Source organism: Acipenser ruthenus, chromosome 5 (genome assembly GCF_902713425.1).
Source record: "Acipenser ruthenus chromosome 5, fAciRut3.2 maternal haplotype, whole genome shotgun sequence".
Classification (NCBI taxonomy): domain Eukaryota; kingdom Metazoa; phylum Chordata; class Actinopteri; order Acipenseriformes; family Acipenseridae; genus Acipenser; species Acipenser ruthenus.
Window position 1 is genome coordinate 83,003,704 of NC_081193.1, and position 19,976 is coordinate 83,023,679.

General features: G+C 37.9%; 1 protein-coding gene across 4 annotated transcripts in view; it reads left to right on the plus strand.

The window, feature by feature from the left end:
- Positions 1–19,976, plus strand: part of LOC117402200 (sine oculis-binding protein homolog) — a 76,194-nt gene that overhangs the window by 17,004 nt on the left and 39,214 nt on the right. For all 4 annotated transcript variants that reach the window (XM_034003114.3, XM_059024637.1, XM_059024636.1 and 1 more), the window contains 3 exons: positions 2,534–2,669; positions 4,740–4,955; positions 8,316–8,467. In XM_034003114.3, the coding sequence (XP_033859005.2) occupies positions 2,552–2,669; positions 4,740–4,955; positions 8,316–8,467 (486 nt within the window). In that variant the 5' untranslated portion in view covers positions 2,534–2,551. The remainder of the gene's footprint in view (positions 1–2,533; positions 2,670–4,739; positions 4,956–8,315; positions 8,468–19,976) is intronic.

A 19,976-nucleotide genomic window follows, 5' to 3' on the forward strand; every position in this document is an offset into this window, starting at 1 on the left:
AAATTATGGCTGCCACTAAGACTTTAAACACCAATGGTTCCCCTATCAGTTTCATTATTTGGAATGTTAAAGGGCTCAATCATCCTGTGAAGCGCAAGAGAGTAATGTCCCACCTCCAGAAACTTAATGTGGGTATTGCATTTCTCCAGGAGTCTCATCTTAGACCCTCAGATCATTTTCGGATGTGCAGGGGGTGGGTAGGGCAGCTTTTTCATTCCACTTTCACTGCCAAGGCTAGAGGTGCAGCAATTTTGATACATAAATCTATCCCTCTAATCGTTTCTGAGGTGATGGCAGACCCGAGAGGCCGCTTTGTAGTAGTCAAGGGCAAGCTCTTTGATACACCTTTAATCCTGGCTAATGTCTATGCGCCCAACTTCGATGGCAGTCAATTTTTTAAGAATTTCCTATCCTCTCTCCCTGACATGCATTCCCATCACTTAATTCTCGGGGGCGACTTTAATTGCACTCTGAACCCCAGCCTAGACCGTTCATCTACAAGGCGAACCCCCCCCCCCCCTCAAAATCAGTTCAAGTAATTCGTAACTTCCTCGATACGTACAAAGTTTCAGATGTTTGGCGCTTCTTGTTCCCTACTGGTAGGCAGTATTAATTTTTTTTCGCCTGTACACCAGTCATACTCACGTATTGACTATTTTTTTCTAGATAGCAGACTGCTTCCTTCTGTTTGTTCATGCTCTTATCAGAGCATCGTGATATCTGATCATGCACCCCTAGTCCTGGAGCTCTTTTTTCCCAATAAGCCAATTTCACTGCGATCTTGGCGCTTTTAACACCCTGTTGCTCTCAGACCAAGTTTGTTCAGTTCATATCCTCGGAAATAGATTTTTTTCTTGAAACTAATGCCACCCCAAACATCTCCCCATCCACCCTATGGGAAACACTGAAAGCCTATCTGAGGGGCCAAATTATATCTTACTCTGCTCAATCTAATAAACGCCACAATAAGAGAATTGCTGAGCTGAATGACCAAATTTTACAAACAGACCAGCAATATGCCAGCTCCCCCACTCCTGCTCTTTATAAACAGCGATTAATGCTTCAAAGTGAATTTGATCTTCTCTCTTCGAGGCAGGCTGAACAGCTTTTGGTTAAATCCCGACATGCAGTGTATGAATATGGAGATAAAGCCAACTACTAGCGCACCAACTTCGCCAATCAGCAGCCTCTCACCTTATTACGCAAATTAATACCATAACGGGAATCCCCACTGTAGATCAGGTGGAGATAAATGACCAGTTTAAATCATTCTATTCCTCGCTATACACATCAGTCACTTTTTTTTTTTTTTTTTTGGTCGTCTGTGCATTTAACAAAAAAAAAATCCTGAACAGCATAGGGGTTTCAAGACATTTCAATACAGCTTATGCTGTCGCTTTGCTGTTGGTGAATGAAGAACTTTGTCTCTGGTTAATACGGGCTAGAGGGGGGAGGGACGGACGGTGCTCAGTTTTTTCCAAATTTAAAATTTAGTGTTGGCGTATTCTACCATAGCACTTCTCTTACACTGTCTTTGTGCACTAGGTATTCAGTACATATGTTACTGAAGGACTATAACCGCTATAGGTACCCCCTAGTGCTTTGGATAATAAACCCTGCTCCATACACGACGGCGACACATGTACATTGCTACGTATAAAGATTTGGTTGGGTTTTAATACAACAACTTTTGTTTAAGTAAGATGCATTATACAAACGATTTCTGTTACCAGAAAAAAACACAACACCCACAGTGCGTGAATGGCATCTGATGAACCTTCGAAGGTTTAAAACAACCTTTGAATTCCTGGCTAGTGAACGAACCTTCTAACTGTAAAGTGATTGATCGTTTTGCCTAACCTAAAACAGATTAAGACCTAAATATCATTGCCAGTGATTCGTTTTGAGAAGCACTGTAAGTGAGCTGCAAGTCTGTTTTGAATAGTGGTTAAATGAAAGAAATGCAAAAGCTATATGAAATGTAAAATGCTAAACTGTTTGAAATATGTAATACTGTAACTCATTGTTGCATAATAAAATGGTATTTGCTTTTTCTGTGGAATTATTCTAATTTGGTTTCGTCAAGGAATCCAGAGTTTTCTGTGGATTTGTAGTACACACTGGATTCATTAATCAACAATATATCTGCCCCATACTCCCCTTCTCTTCAAAGTCACACAGCCACTTTTCGCTATAAGATTTGTCAATTTTGAACCAATTAAGAGAAATCCGTGGTTCCTTACACTTAGAATGAGTCGTAAATGGTTCATATACTGTAAATATGCTTTTGTTCCCTCAATTCCAGTGAGTGACAGGGTATGGAGGGCCCTTTTTTAATTGTGTGTTTCATCCAGAGATTTAAATACATTACATTTGTTAGACGTGACTTGAAAGATGAATGTGAGTCTGGAGGAGGAGGGGTAAGGCTGGCAGCTCATGCTTCAGGGCAAATAGAGTTCGATTTAATGCATGAATCTCTTCTTCACAAATGGTTATTAATTGCGATAAAATATTGGCGGTTCCTCTCTTGCAGAGTTTCGCAGAGAACACTATGAACGAGCTCCTTGGCTGGTACGGCTATGATAAAGTGGAATTAAAAGATGGGGAAGATATTGAGATTAACAACTACCCTGACGGTGAGAGCCGGCAGCACATCTCTGTTTTAAAAGGTAAAACCTCTTGCTTGCTTGTATGCACAGAGCTACTGGGGAGAGCTGGGTGGTTGTTTACCAGCAGAAGGGTAAGATGTCTTTCACCACTGGGCTTACTGTTCTGAGGCTGGCAGTACTGTAGTATGTAGTATGTTTTAAATGAGTTTAAGGTATTGGGCGAAATGACAAAAGGCATCTACAAACCACAACCACGCTATTGAACAATCCAATCAAACCCTTTTATTCCACCAGGTAGGTTTTTATATACATTACCTTGGAAACATGGATTTTATTAAATATGAAGATAGGACTTAAATTACTTTCTTGCCTGTATGTGTGTGTTGTGCAAAATTCTCTATTGCCTGGTATGATCAAAGCAGAAACAAACAATGATAGAAACCGCATAATGTGTATGAAGTGTGTGTTGTTTTTTTTTTTGAGGTACTAAACATATAATATTAAATGTCTGCAAAATGTTGATGGTATAACATCCTTTTTAATATTTATATATACAATATGTAGTAAACCCTGATTGATGTGATACAGGCATCTGAAATTATTTTGTATCTCATATCTATCACATGGAAATGACGTCAAATTTAAATTAGCTATACAGTTAAAATTATTTTACTGTGTTATAAGAAATCTAGTACATTACCCTTTTATACATAGCTTTCCTCACTTTAAGATATGTGTATAAGGAAAGCCATTTCTATAGAAATACAAGTCAGGGTACAGTATGTTGGGAGGGGGGTAAGGCCATGTGTTGGTGGGATTTGAAAGTGCTTTTGAGGGGGCATAAGCCAGATGTAGCCTATAATATATGAAAATCCCCAAACTACACCAAAAGACCCATTTTAAACATTAGAAGCACCATTAACGTTGCATTTTGCCATCCTGTCCTCTTGCAGAGAATAGTAAAAAAGTAATTTCCCAACACTGTACTTATTGCCTAGGCCTCAGAAGTAAAGGTCAATAAAGCTTCTAAACTGTTGTGTGAGGATCCATTAGTGTGGTGCAGCTGCCATGAATTAAGTACACGTCACAGACTCCGATTTAGATTTAGATGTTAGGGTGAGCATAGAGGTGCAAGAATGTTCTGATTTTGAACAACCTTCCTTGGTAACTGGGATTTGTGGTTAAAGGAAATAAAAAAAAAAAAAAAACAGGAAACTATCTTCCTCTCCATTTTTATACAGCACCACTCGCTGTTCAGTGACGGCTAAACACACAAGGGCTTAGGAAAGTCAGGAAACTTTACTTAATCCCCCAACTGTTTAACCACTGGAGGATCAGTGATAAGTGTCCTGTGCACCAAACTGTTCTGCATATCAAGGTTACAGTGGTAAGGTTGATTTTACTGTATCTCATGCACAATCTTTTGAACCATTTCCATACTTCCCTCTTTGCCATGCTTTCTCTATTCTTTACTACCCATATCTATGACCTTACCATGCTCTACGTGCACAAACAAAGGGAAGTGCTTGAACCAGGAAAAAAAAAGCAAAATCATTATTTTGTTTAAGTCGCTGTGGTGTCTGCAGGTATACAATGCTGCAATGAAGTGTTCCCTTGTGCTGCTTTATTCGCTTGTTATTCTTACAAGTTCAAATGCAAAGAACAAACGGCCCCTATGCTGAATGTCTTTGGCAGTCACCATATGTCTCATCATCATTGCAACACCCAATCGCTCATCGGCACTGAATAGGACCAAGTTATCGGAACACTCTAACTATGTTCTTAAAATTGAAACACGGTTTTTAATAAGTTAGACCGGTTCATATGTACTGTTGGCTCTATCTTATGGTATAGGTGTTTCTCACACAAAGTTGCAAAACTGCTTCGCTGTCTACTTGCTCATGAGAAGACACTCTTGCAGCATGAGACGGGTCAGCTGTACATATGAACCGGTCTATAACGCACAGTCACAACTGACACCAGTCTTGGAAGGTGCAAGCCTATGACTGTGTATGTATTTAGTTTAATGAAGCTTCTAAACCAGGATAAATAATCTCTGTGCTATATCCCAAACATATTCTTGCTGCTATTGTCTCGACCTAAATAGATGACATTCATCTCTTCTCCCAGAGAACTCCTTGCCAAAGCGGAAACCCTCTGAAGACAGAGGGAGCTCGCCTACTAATGCAAGCAGCAGTTATTCTGGAGCAGCCGTGGGGAATGGAATGGCAGAGTCGTCGTCTTCTTCTTCCTCCTCCTCGTCATCATCATCCGGGTTAAAGGATCATGGGAAAATGCCCATTATTGTTCCATTGATTCCTCCGCCCTATATCAAACCACCAGCAGGTAACAATGTCTAGATATTTCTTTTGAAGCTTAAGTTTTTATATACAGTCCTGGACATATTTTTTTTTTCCCTCCATTTTACCAGCTGGGAAAGTTGTGGTTAGGATCATAGGAGGCTGTGTGGTCCAGTGGTTAAAGAAAAGGGCTTGTAACCAGGAGGTCCCCGGTTCAAATCCCACCTCAGCCACTGACTCCCTGTGTGACCCTGAGCAAGTCACTTAACCTCCTTGTGCTCCGTCTTTCGGGTGAGACGTAGTTGTAAGTGACTCTGCAGCTGATGCATAATACCTAAAATAACATTTAGTCCAAGATCCAGGATAGATGGGAAGGAATATAGCACAACTAGATGGTGGAACATACTGGTGAACATATCATGTCTGGCAAATAAGCCATATTCCCTTTTATTTATTTGTAAATAATTAATCAGTTTATTTAAAATTAGTTCTGAGCCCAGCTGAGCTCTGAAATTGAATTGCTTCCTCCTTTTGGCATGCTGCTCTGGCCTGGAGCAGACCATCTTTTGAACCACAGGTATAGGACCTGCAGCAAACACAGGCATTTGTTTCACTGGAGGACTGGCAATGACTCTGGATCATTTTCAGATGCTGTGATATCAATCTGTTGTCTGTTAAGGGTTTTTTTATATATATATATATATATATATATATATATATATATATATATATATATATAAAAAATTATATATGAGTATGTGTGTGTGATTGATCAGATAACCTGGGGCCAGTTATTCAAAACTTAACCTGGATAACAGTGATCTGGATTTTGTGATCAAGATTCCTTTTAATAAAAAAAAATATGTACATATTGTAAGTTTATATTTAATCTGGATAAAAATAATCCAGCAGTGCCATTTTCTGAAAAAAACTGATCAAAACGATCCAGATAAGTACTCTCGATCACAAAGTTCGGATCACTTTGATCCCTGGTGTCCATATAACCATCGCCATTCAAAATGTTATCTTCTCTTCGGCTTTCTTGCCAAGCTGTACACACTTTCCGTTGCTTCAGATATCGGGATGTAAATAGCTTTATTTTAGGTCAGTGCCCAAAATTAAATTAATAAATAAAAAAATGAGGCATGTTTTTGTTTTTTTTTCTTCTGCATATTTAGTTATTTCAGTGTTTTAAGAATCCCTCCCCGGGTGGGGGGGGGGGGGGGGGCGGGGACACTTAACATAGCGAAGGAAGTGAGTGAATGTTTTTGATTTATTCTTTCTGTACTGGATTGTGTCTATTTACATGTGTAACCTCTCACTGCCACAGGTAGACTTGCAGAATTATTTTGGCACTCAGGGATTTGTATCTTGTAGTATAAGTAATTTGACAGGCAAAACAATGGAAAATGTAGACGACACCAACAAAATCATATTTTTTGTATAACACTGAACATAGCTGTGGGCTTTCTAATCACAATCTAGCAAATTGTTGACTTTTCCCCATAGATATGCTAAATGAAACTTGCGTTCCAATAGCAGTGTTTAACGTTGGTTCCCCTTCAGAGCTTACTGCAATAGAAGTCCCTTTAGCAAAAGCAGCCATATAGCATAAAGCTGTCACAAGCCGTCACTCGGGTCTGTTGCATACCATTTGATAACCGGTTAAGTCTTTGGTTGTCATTATGGGTTACAACCTGTAGATGTCAGAAAGCTTTTGATTAGTTGCTGGAGGTAAAATAACTCTTAACCCTTTTAACATTTTATATAACTGAGGCACCCTGATAATATATACTTTATATTGGTCTGACAGTTGTAGCAAAGTGCCATAGTATTTACAGACATACAGCTTTAGCAGTTGGTATAATGAGAACATTTACTGCAGGCTGTCCTTTTTCCAAATGCACACACTCCATGCAAGCTGTCAGTTTGCTGGTGTTGGTCTGTTACTTTTACTGCATTACTACGAGGTTTCCACTCAGTGCTAGCTGGTATAACTCCACAAATTTACAAAGAACATGTGATCTCTGAAGCAAGGAAAAGCTAGCTTGAATCCCATAACAAATCACTGTGATTGGGCAAGCCGCCTAACTCTTTGTTGCTTCTTTTATTGAGTTCAAATTTTTTTTTTTTTTTAAATAAATAAGTTCTCTTTTTATAATACTGTTCATGTTGTATTTCTGTTTACAGTCCCATTAATTACACGCTGTATCTATAAAAAATTGATGACCTCGACAGCAGCAGTTTCTTTTGCATTCTGTCACACTGAGCTCCCTCGCTGTCGCCTTCACTGCCAGCACTCAGGAAATGTCCGTTCGGATCCACCCCTGCACCCACTTTCCCCAGCACAGCTATTGATTCTAAACTCCTCACTCTCTGCCTCTTCAGCGCAGCGACAACAAGCATGTTTATAGCCATGGAAACTGTTTTTTACATCACCTTAGCTTTAAGAAACTGTAAGCCATCATGCTTGCGTAGACTAAAAACACAGGGATTTGAAGGGGGAAACCCCATCACCGATTGGCCCAGAAAACCTGGGAACAAGCACTCTGTACTGTTCAGCTGTGTTTTTGAAGGGTACATGAAATACTAAACTTTTGGCAAAAGCAAATTGACAGAGTCGGGTTTCAAGTTTTGAAAGGCTCTGCAATATTCACAGTAACTAACCATGGCTGTAAGAGGTCCAGCTTTTGATCCCCAGCCATACTGACCAGCATTTGGAAATTTCAGTGAGGTTTGTAACCATAATTACCTTCATTTTTATTTTAACATAATAAAAGTTTTGGTATCTGTAACCAACTCCCTTGGAAATGGCTTTTATTTATTTATTTATTTATTTATTTATTTATTTATTTATTTAAGTAAATACATAGCTTTGAGTTCCTGTTGAAATTTGTCATGGCTTTTTTTTTTAATTTCCCTTTTCACTGCTCATTTGTAAATCCTTTTCCATTAATCAATCTACTGTATAGTTTAATGCATGCCCCTGTAACAAAGAGGATTTGCTCAAGAGCTGTGTAAAAGCAAACTCATACAGAGTTCAGATGCTGTGTCATTAGAAAACAATTGCTGAATCTTGCCCTCTATTTTTGTTACAGCCTTTCTTTTAACTTTTACTCATGAAATAATCATTGTTTTTTGTCGTTTTTTTCTTCCTTTTTTTGGAGGAGAGATTCCAGCCTGGAGAATTGTAGCTCTGTTTGAGTAGTATTCATTTGAAATGCCAGGACTTTAGCACAGCTGGCATTGACTTACCCGAGGCGTCCATGCTGGCTGCTCTACAGTGTGCATTGGGCTGCCGAGGAGGCAGGAGCTGCAGTTCCGAGTTCATGATGAAGAATTTCAGCTGTTTCTTACGCGACCTGAAGTTATTTATTTGTCTGTTTGTTTTCTTGTTTTCTTTCAGAGGACGATGTATCGAATGTTCAGATTATGTGCGCCTGGTGCCAGAAAGTTGGAATCAAGCGCTACTCCCTGAGCATGGGCAGTGAGATGAAAAGCTTCTGCAGTGAGAAGTGTTTCGCTGCGTGCCGGAGAGCCTACTTTAAACGCAACAAGGTAAGGGCTGCTTTTATTTGAGAGGGTCAGGGGAAAAAAATGAATCCGAATACTGTGTGTGTTACTGAGTGATTAAAATCACTTCCTCAGTAATGAATTTGTAGATTAGTTTCTGTAATGGTGAAAAGAGAATTTTACTATTTCTCTTAAAGCCACAGATAACTGCTACTCTGTACAAAATAACTTGTATATTAGTAGTTCTGCTTTTATCCTCAAGTCAAATTTCCCTTTTGTCCTCTATTGAAAATATCCCATAATGTAAAGTGCATATATATATATATATATATTATACACACTGTTCAATTATTCCTCAAACTAGGATTGATTTACATTGGAGGCTAGTTTATTGGACTAAAAAATGGTTTAAAATAATGTTTTTCATAAAGGTAACTTAAGCCCAAGATTATTTATTTAATTTTGAACCCCATTTCCTCCTTCGACCACTAAACCAATTTAAGACCGCCAAAACAAATAGACCACATACTGTAATTTGGAGGCATGGCAAATCTCTGTGTCTCTCTCATTGAAATTCAATTCAAATTGGCTTTATTGGCATGACAATAACAAATAATTGTGTTGCCAAAGCACATACGTGACATAAACTGAAAATATATAGACCGAGAACATATCTTTTTAATACTGAACAGTATCCCTCCTTCCTCTATTGAATATATGTGTGTGTGTGTGTGTGTGTGTAGGAAAAACCTCATTGGAGAGCATGTTCAAATTGAGCTCTGCTATTGTGATAGTTGCTCTGTTATGCAGGACATTGTTGTGTGATTTGGCTCGTCTGTATACTTTTTCATTGAAGGTTTCTTCTGCACTGTAGCATTTTGACTTTCATACCTGAACACTTAAGTCCACACGTTCATCATCACTATATGTTCCTCTTTGCTATGACTGTACTTGTAAACCTGAAACTTATTTTTTCTTTTTCCTATGGCACTTTTGTTTATCACCATGTCCAGTATATTACCCTCGCCTATAAAAGTTAGCAAAAATAACAAGCAACAACGCTTGCTCCCAAAAGGATGACAGTAGTCCTTTTTAGAATGAGCGCTCCAGGTTGCACAGCAGCAAGGAGCAGTTTTTAGGCAGGGAGCATCAAGTCCTATTTCTGTCTGTTAGTTGTTGAAAGTTGCTGGTGTGGATTTTACCCACCAGCATCAAAGAACATTAATGGATTACAAGTAGTGTTGAGAAGACTTGCGGGACTGAAACACCAGCCGGATTATTACAAGGCAGCTGTATTTAGATCTGATACTGTTTATTGTTAAAATAGACCCCATACAGTGGGGCTACTGTTAGAATTTCCCACTCTGTTGTAATAGGAAGTGTCCAGATGTTGCACACACAGCTGTGTAGACGGACTCGGAATTGAGAAGGCTGTTGGCTGTATCGGAGTGCTTTGAGTAAAGCCTTATTTTACCACAACCACACAACTGACAAACAATGTGCTTATGTATAGAAAGCCTTCACTGTCATAACGGCAGCTCAAAAAACACACCTGTCATCCATATAAACAGGGTTGCGTTGGGTTAATTCTCTAGATGCAAAGTGGCGATAGGGTTGTGTTGGGTTAATTCTCTAGATGCAAAGTGCCGATAGACATTGACCTTTTTAAGGTGTCAACAATTTATTGGATTTTGGAATTTCTCCTGATTTTCAACATCTTTGAAAATGTTGACCCGTGTCGACAAAGTAATGACGACAATGTTATCGACGTTGCTGTAAAGCCAGTTGCTGAGGAACCAAGACCTTTTTATAAATACTTTATCTGTAGATAGGTGTTTAGGTACTTTTTAAATATAGTGTGTCCCTTAGTTATGGTTAGATCTTCTATTTTTAATTTGCTTTAATTGCCAGTTTCTGTTACAGATTCTGAGGGCTAGATTGATAAAGCTGTAGAGCGCTTCAACATTTGGGAAAGAAAGTTTGAGATCACAGTTCACAGCACCTTTGATTTCATTTGCACTAATTTATTTTATTTGAGCTTCTTATATAGAGCTGAAGTCCTATTCTAATGTCGTGTTTGACTAACAATGAAAGTCAGCAGGGTATAGCTTCTCCATCTAAACTTGGCAAACTGTGATGCCGTATTTAAATTGCATACTGCATTATACAAGAGGATGTACAGTAGTACTTTTTTATATTTCAAGGTAGGGAGGGAGAGTCTGGCTGCTTCTCGGGTGCAATCGTTCATAGTTATATGGTTTATGAGCTGCCACTGTCATATTTGACTTCATGTAGCATTTTCTCATTCAGATTTCTTGCGCTGTTTGGCATTTTAATGCTAGATTATTAGGAAGTGGCTGCTTTTAATAACTTCTATTTTTACTTCTTTAGTGTGTGTGTATATATATATATATATATATATATATATATATATATATATATATATATATATATATATATATATATATATTATATATAAAAATTGTTTGCTTGCTTATTTTATATTCTTTAACCATGTGTAGTACTAGCTACCATGTTTTACAATACAAATACATGTTTTTCTAGAACATGTTTCTTTCAAAACTGCACATTTGAGACCTGCAGAACAAATGGAGGTGCACAACAGCACTCAACTAACTCCCAACTACAGCGTTAAAAGGGGGAGCACTGTGTATCTGACCACACTCCGCAGATTTTCCTTGTGTGGTACTGGGTTTCACAGTTCAGAGAGAATAACTAGAGTATCAGTTACAGACACCTGCTATCAAGTTACTTAAATCTACTAGTAAACCATCAAAACAGTTCACATGATTAGCAACAGAATCAACTGGAAACAGCACTACATTTTATTGACCTGTTTATTTCTTGACTAATTTTTAAACTTGTAGATCCTCAGCCTCATTTTTTGGGTGTCGCTGTTTTTGTGACAACTTGTACCTGCCTCATAGCCCGCTTTGTTTATTTATGTAGTACAAGTTGGACCACAATAAACCTTCTAGTTTAACACTGAAGTTAAACTGCCGTGTTTCACCTGTCCACGCTTGTTTTAAACAGCACAGTGTGCATAGACGGAGGATTGTATTACTGTAAATATCTGCAGCTGCTGCATCTCCGCTGTCTGATATGACTTTGTGAGGCATTGTGTTTTGAGGCTTGCATTTCCTCCAGCAACTGCATTAAATAATGGAAAGCCCTAAGCGGCAAAGAATGCACGCTCTATGCTTTGTGCATAATCCACTATTTCATATTCTGATCAAGGCGTTTTAAGAATTGTATTCTGCAAGAAAATTTGGTTTCAAAAGAAGTAGGTTGTATCCCAAAATATAACTGCAACCTGGAGGACCATTAAGGATCTGCAAATGTCCCAGAAAACAACCACCCATAGTCCACATGAAGCTGCCAAATCAATACACAAAATAATCCAAACATTTAATACAGGTAGTACGGTGTATGCAGGATGGGTTTTCAGTAGATTGTGGCACAATCCATGCATTGCTTTTCAGCATATAAAAAAGAAAGTATTCAATCCTGCTTAGAATGCAGTATACCAAGGCACACCTTTCAATCTCCATTTGGCACACTGTAGAATTCCATGTAAAATCAGCAACACTTCTAGCTTATTGTAAATTGTTCATTCTAAAATAATAAAGCACTTTCCTCTGTCATAATGTACTGCTTTATTGCCACTAGCTTCACTGGTGCAGAATTATTTAACAGCATCAGTTCATTCATTTTGACATTTTTTGCAGCCCACCCATTGCAGCGCAACATCAGTTTGGGAGCCATTAGTCTTCCAGTATTCTGTTACAGACAACATTTCATTAAAAATAAGATAATGTTTGTTTCTACCTCATAAGAACTGGTGAGAGGATGTTCTGCTGTCCTGGATAAAAGGCTCTGGTTTGTCACTAGTAAGAACAGCACATTCTTTTATTAAAAAAAAATAAATATGTAACCAAAAATATGATCTGCGTGCTACACACACAGCTTATACACAGGTGCTGGCTGCTCCAAAGTAAATACTTAGGGAAGAAAAAAAATGAATGAATTGAGATGGCTACATTATACAAAACAATGATAACTGAATTTGGCCAATACACAGGAGGACATCATTATAGGGTAAGTTGGGCACACAAGAGCTTTGCCTTTTTAAACATATCATTATTTATAGTACAAAGAAGCCATGTTTTTCTGGTATAGCAGGGGGATGGTTACAGTAGGAAAGCCCTACTTTAAGGGCAGATGCCCTGTACAGTGGGGTTCTGGCTGATTCAGAGTAACGCTATCCTAATTAGAAGCAATGTGGGTTTTTATCCAATCATTCCTCTTGACCCAGTAATTAAGTTCAGACAACATAGGTATGTAGCAAGCCAGAGTTTTGAGGTTACTGGCATTCACAAGTCCTTTTGAAAAATGGAACGATAACTTCAAAACAGCATAATCCATTTCTGAAACCAATGACTGTATTATTGATTTTAGAACTACATTTAGTATCTCGCCTTCTTGCTTAATGATGGCTTGATTTTAAATTTTTAAAAAGCAATAATTTGAACAAAGACTTGTTGCTCATCAATGCTTTTATTATTTATGTGCTTTTATTATTCATATTGAACTTCTGATTCTGTCTGCTTATTGCATTTCTAACCAGGTTTGCTGTTCCTGCCGGTTGCTTAAAATGCATGAATCTCACAGTGACATCCTCTGATGTTCTGTGTGACCCTCACATAGGGATAATAAAGTAAATCAGCAATGTTACAGCTTAGTTAAGCAGGAATCTCAAGTGGCCTGTGAAAGGTCATTTTTTTATAATACTTCAAACTTTCTTTGAACATCTACTTTCCCAAATGTTGAAGCCCTCTGTCCTTTTTATCAATCTAGCTCTCAGAAGTCATTTTATCATCGGTTAAAAATAAGGAAAAAGGGACCCAATTCACCTTATTGAAGGATATAGAAACAAGGACGCTGGGAAAGTAAATGGGATGTTCCAGAAATTGTAATATTTGGCTATATATATATATATATATATATATATATATATATAATATATATATAATATATATATATATATATATATATATGGGGAGGGGGCATTGACTTAGGAAGGGGTGACATTACAGACATTTTTAACACCAGGTAGATAGATGACGTTTACAATTAGGCTTGCTTAAAATTCAGAGGTAGAGCACAGCACACAGTCCTGATAAAGAATCCAGAAGTGCAGTTAACATGTTTTTTGACGGGTGAAATACAATTCAACGTTGCTGGAGTATGTCCACTGTTTTGTCATTTCAAATATTTTCCCAAAACAAACATTAAACTTTAAAGCTACACTGTGCAGTGCAAAAGCACACCATGAAAAACCACATGTAGGTGAAAAATGCTAAAATAAGTCGCTACATTTAAAACGTATATAAACACGTGACATTAAATAAATGACTTTGTATAATCTCTATAAGTAATACATTGTTGTGTCCAGTGTGAAAACACAACACAAAGTAATAAATTACCTTGCATCTGGGGTGTTAACTCGGCAGAATCAGGTGTGTGTATGTGTGTGTGTGTGTGTATATATATATATATATATATATATATATATATATATATATATATATATATATATATATATATAATGTATATATGTATGTTGCCCTTCACTACTTCTGGATTTTTTTAATAGCATTCGCTGCCACTGTTGCATTGCTGTTTCCTCTAATGGGATTTGTACAGAAAATCCCTGGGATTTGATTTTTTTTTTTTTTTCTTCCCCCATTTAACATCTTGACAACTTTACACTTATAACTTTAAACTCTGTTTCAAAGCTCTATTCAAAAGCTCTCTAGTGCACTGGGGTTTGAGATCTGTCCTCTAAAAATTAACTGCAGGAAGAACAATTTTTTTTAAAAAAAGAGCTATTAAATGTTTGTTGCCAATCAGAAAAAATACCTGAAGAAAACCATGTCATTTCAAAAAGGAAATCCCAGGCCATATCTGTGTTAATAGCTGAGTTTTTTGCCATGTTGCAATGCTGTAACACAGTGTCTGAGATTGGATGGATGACTTTTAAAATGTTATGATGTCACTCAGACACTGAGATTGTGTTACATATACAACCTTGTAACGCACCCCAAAACAGCTGCTTTTCATGCTCTCAGAAACCCCTGCCATAAGTGTCAATTATTATTATTATTATTCTTTATTTCTTAGCAGACGCCCTTATCCAGGGCGACTTACAATTGTTACAAGATATCACATTATACATTATTTCACATTATTTTTACATACAATTTCCCATTTATATGGGAAATTGTATACGGTGTAGGGTCACACAGGGCAGCATAACCGTGCCGTTTCTGCCTAGTGTGTTGGTTGTTTTGAAGGGATACGTGACCGTTCTTCAATGATTTCATCAGTTGGTGTGCAAGTCCATGGAAAACCTAGTCTTTGGACTAGGCCATGGAACCATCACTACAGTGCCTCGTGAAACATTAGTAATTTCAAGATCATTTCTGCCAACCGAGCCTCAATAAAAAGTCGCTAAGCTTGACTCTGTCCCTGTTCCAAGTCAATTTTCCCATTGTGACTGAAATGGACTTGCAGCAGGAAGATGCAGCTTTCATAGTAAGGGATTAAATTTGCCTAACAAAGTAATCGGCGACTTGCAGGGATGCTTGTTGCTTGTGATTCTCCTAGATACAGAAAATCTATAAACATTGAATGTTTACAAATGGGAGACCCAGCGGGTACAGCCACAAACTCCAGCCTAGCTGCGAGGTCCCTGTGCAGCAGAGGGGGAGCCATACTCGACGTGCACCTTCCAAGCTACATTTCACACAATTGCCCATTAGTACTGAGGAAGCAGTTTCCACAGAAAACCATCCACAGAGGCCAATTAGTCATGTGATTAAATGTATTAAAATAACCTGGGGCATCTGAGGTCTTCTCTCTCTGTACAACAGCCAGGCAGGGAATGAAAACAAAGCCTTTTATTGTGGTTGGAACAAACTGCTAAATAAAATAAAGGGACATAACATTGATGGTTTGTTTTAAAGTGAAAATTCACTGGTTAAAGTCCATTAAGTCAGGATAGCTTGGACTGATTCCTTGCTATTTATCCCCAACGAGGGTATAGTGCAGGAATCAGTTTGTGTGTCAAGCTTTAGCGTCTATCGGATGAACTGCTTGTCCAATTAGGATGAAACTTGGTAAGGACATTCAACACAAGTTATCAATAGTATGAGAATGTCTGCATTTACATGGCATATTACATCTTGTTCAAGTCTGATTGTTAAACAATTAATTTAGAAATCTGGTCAAGTAGACTGATTGGGATTTTGGAAAAAACGTGTTTGTTTGAATTGTCAGATATTTTGCAATCCAATCAAAGAATCTGGGTAACCTGTTTATTTTATTAATGTTATTTGTTAGAATTAAACAAATGTAGACTATTTAGGTTGCTATTTGATATTTTATTTTATTCTGAATACAGCACAAATGTGGTACTGTAACTTTAATTGGAAGACCGACTCACACTATGACATTGCTGCTCACCGCTTGAGGTAGGTTGTGTTTTCAGATTAACTTCACATGTTCTGCATTGCAATGGGCTCATTCACAAGACAACCCCACCCAGAACACAAACATTTTGGGTTTCTAAATTAAAATTAAACCCAATTCAATGTGGTCGACCTGATCTAGATGGGGGCATATTTGTCTAATATATGTGTTGCAGCCAAAAGTATTTGGGCAGTTCAAAAAAAAAAAAAAAGTGACTTCTATCATTTCTAATTGTTCTATTGAAAGATATAAATTTAAAGTTGAGATTCAGCTTTAATAAAACACATTACTTTATTTGTGGTTTTCTTTATTTGAGCAGTTTTTTTGTGTTTTCTGCAACTATATACACACATTTGGCAAGCTTTTTTTCAGTAGGGATTGATTTCTAGACCAGTTCAAAAATGTATTTAGTGGGTCCCAATTTAAGAGTGGTTTGCCTCCGCAGGCTGGCATGTATTGGAAGGGTTAATAAACGGTTGTGCCCCATTGGCAGCAGAGCTGTCTGAAATGCAGGTGTGTGCATTTGTTTCAATAACTCTTGCTCTCCGATTGCTCTGTGCAGACAGCTTCACATGGGAACAAATACACAAACATCAAGTAAGAGAGGGGGCAGCCATACTATTCAGAAGAAAAAGAAAAAAAAGGAAGCTGGTCCTATAATGTATCCCCTCAATTATAACTATCACGTCAATCCTCTGTAAAAAACAATCTTTCTTTTAACCCCTCTCTGAAGGATGAGAGTTCTGTAGACATGCCTTAGATGTATTCAGAGTAATACAGATTAACTAGCAGCTAAATAGTACTAGTGACATGTGTGTTACAGAATGAAACTGTGGATAAGCAATGTATGGTCTACTATTTGAATCCAGAAGGACTTCCAAAGCTCTGCCAGTCAGTTAAGCCTTGACAGTTCTGGATCCTGACCGGTTCATCTAAACTGAAATCCAGGATTGGCTAAGAAAATATCCTGGGATTTAACACATTTATTTTACATTACCTTTATAAAACTAGTCCAAGTGTGCAGTGTTACCAGATCTGGCTACTTTTCACACATATTTTTGTTTAAGTTTTTGTCAAATTCTGAAATTCCAAAAAGGCCTCTGGGTATGAACCTTGGATCTGGAAACTTATTGCAGATTCCCTGCCAGAACTCAACACTCGGCACCTGAAGGTGTAAAGACTGCTCAATAAACAATCCTGTGCTCCACTGAGACACTGATTGGCCATGTTGAGTGATTTAGATTCTAAGACATTTCAAAATGTCATGAAAAGAATCCTGTAGATTACATAAACAGTAGTAAAATGGATCATTTTATAGTTTTACGCTATCATCAGTAACTGCAATAACCAATATACCGTATGCTTTTATGAAGTGAAGTACGAAATTGCTTTCCATAAATATAATGTATCTAATACATACACTGTATTCAGGTTTAAATACATGTATGTTATTTGTAATGTTCCATTGTTTATGGAACATCAGCGTGTACTGGTGGCTGGACAATTTTACAATTTGCTGATTTTTTTTTCTGTAAAATTAATTTAAGATGATGTGGCAATGTGCCCCGCCCCTGTGTGCATTTGTGTGTTATATGTTGCATGTAGTGTGTAAATGTTAGTGTATTATAGTTGGTACACGGGATATCATGTGAGTAATGAGCACAAGTGTTTAAAATGTGTAATTGTATTTAGGCACGGGGATTGCACTTCACGTGCATTTAAAGTATTTAATATGTGAGCACGGGGTTGCACATAATTAGTTCACGTGCTGGGATTCAAGTGAATAATGAATTAGTAATTGAATCCCGGCACAACAGTATATATATATATAGATATAGATATAGATTTACTCACTCGGGGTTGTGTGTTCGGTGAGCGGAGAAGGAGGTAAAATAAACTAAAATAATAAATGTTTAGACTCGCTATGTTTGTTTGTCTGTCCGTCCACCATTTGTTTAGTGTTAATCCGTTTTGTTTGTCTATTTAATTTGGCCTCAAGTGCCGTGTCCTGTTTTCTGTTTAAAACCTTTTATTTGTTTCATTAAACCTACTGAGCGCAGCCATTGCATTTTCAGTTTCAACCCCAGTACTGTCTGTCTGTGTGATTCTTTCTGGCCTGGCGTCATCCCTGCAGTTAGCCTGTCACAGATGACAAAATTAGAATTGGTTGTTTTTTGGGTTTTTTTAAACCATTGTGCCACTTGGGTTAGATTAAGTGGAGACTTGTATCCCACAAATATTCTCTCTATTCTCGCATAAAATCTGCAGTAGCCAGAAGTTGCATGGAAGTAAGCAGTGGCCAAAAGTAGCAAATAAATTACCCAAAAAGGTTTGATGAAAGTCTTCAAACTTATTAACAAAAATGTTAACTTAAATCAATTTACTTGAATGTTTTCCAAAAGTCACGATGTCTTAAATCTCACATTGTTATCTCCTGGCTGCAGCAAAATGTGGTTAGCACACAATCAAATCCTGATTTTTAAGGACCTCCACTTTTCACAAACCAAAAATAGTCAAGAGATCTGGACTGATTGAGATCCACACACTGTGGGGCTGGAATGTCTCCACATGGCTGTTGATTTGCAAGGCAGACACCATAGTTGCAGATCAGCACGAGCTACATCAACCCAGAAAACATTCTGGCAATAATTTACATTTACACTTGTAGTCCTGTGCAATCTTAGCCTGAACAGTTCGCTACAATTGGCTTTTAATATGCGTTTGCAAGGTGCACGCTGCTTTAACCCTTGGGTTCAGTAACGTTCCTGTTCTGAGCGAACAATTCCGAGTAAGCCCTTTCGAGCAAGTAGTAAAAGGTGATTTTTGACTCCATTTCGTTGATATGATCTCTGTAGTGATCACAAGCAATTGTTGTCAGACACGATCTGAAGTAATTGACACTTAGTAATGCCGAGTATGATGCTGGCTGATACTGACTGCTAGCTATCCTCCTAACAAACCTCTCCTAGATTGGAACTCCCTTGTTTTTTATTTGCAATCCCCAGTTCTGATCAGGACTGATACATTTGTATTTTTGAACTGCAAAACGTTCCAGATTGTGCCTAATGGCCTTGTGGAGTGCATTTTGTTTCTATGACAACCTTTTTGACGGGGTGGGGGCTGCTGGCTGCTGTACAGAGAAGGGAGGGAGATGCAATAGTTTTGGATTATGTGCAGATTAGCCCTTCAAAGTGAACAGAACCGTCTGTTTCCCCTCCTCCACAAAACCAGAACACAACCTTGTGAGCCCTCCTTCCCCTCCTGCGTTAGCTGCACAGCTGAACAGTCTGTGAACTTGGCCATCTTTCACCAGCATCACGACGTTGGCAAGATGTTGACTGGTGAGGCTGGCTTAAGAATACTGAGTATATCTGATGGGAGAAGTGTTCCAAGGTAATGTTTACCATGCTGTAGACGGCCTATGAAATGTAATGATAGTAGTGCACCATTCAGGGTAGAAAACTTCAGAAAAGGGTTTGCTTAAAGTTACAAGTTCCTTGTAAGTTACTTGAAAATCTCTACCTTTCACTCCTAGTGTAGATTTTGTTCAAAATATGTTGTAAGATTTCCGGTGTAGTCACAAGAGGGCCCTTGAAAGACAGCAAGATTTGTATAGAGAGGCACTATAGAATGGACTTGCCAATGGGGAACTGTGGTTATATTGGACATAATAGGAGGGCATTTGAATAAATAGGCCCTGTACTATATTTAAAATATCACAGTACTTGGAAGCCTTTTTGACCATGTTTCTATATATATATATTTTTGTCTTCACCAGAGCCAATATATATTTGTTAAAGCTTGGTACTGTAGTGCTCTATGAGCATGGAACACCACATGTACAGTACCACAGTAAAATGTGTCGGTGGAATAGGATAAGCAGCACTAGTAATACGAGAAGTACAGTACAACAAACGTTTTATTTTTGTTTGTTTTTTAATTCTGAGGCTGAACTGACCTGCAAGAGGAACATTCTTTACCACAGTTTCCACTTAAGTGT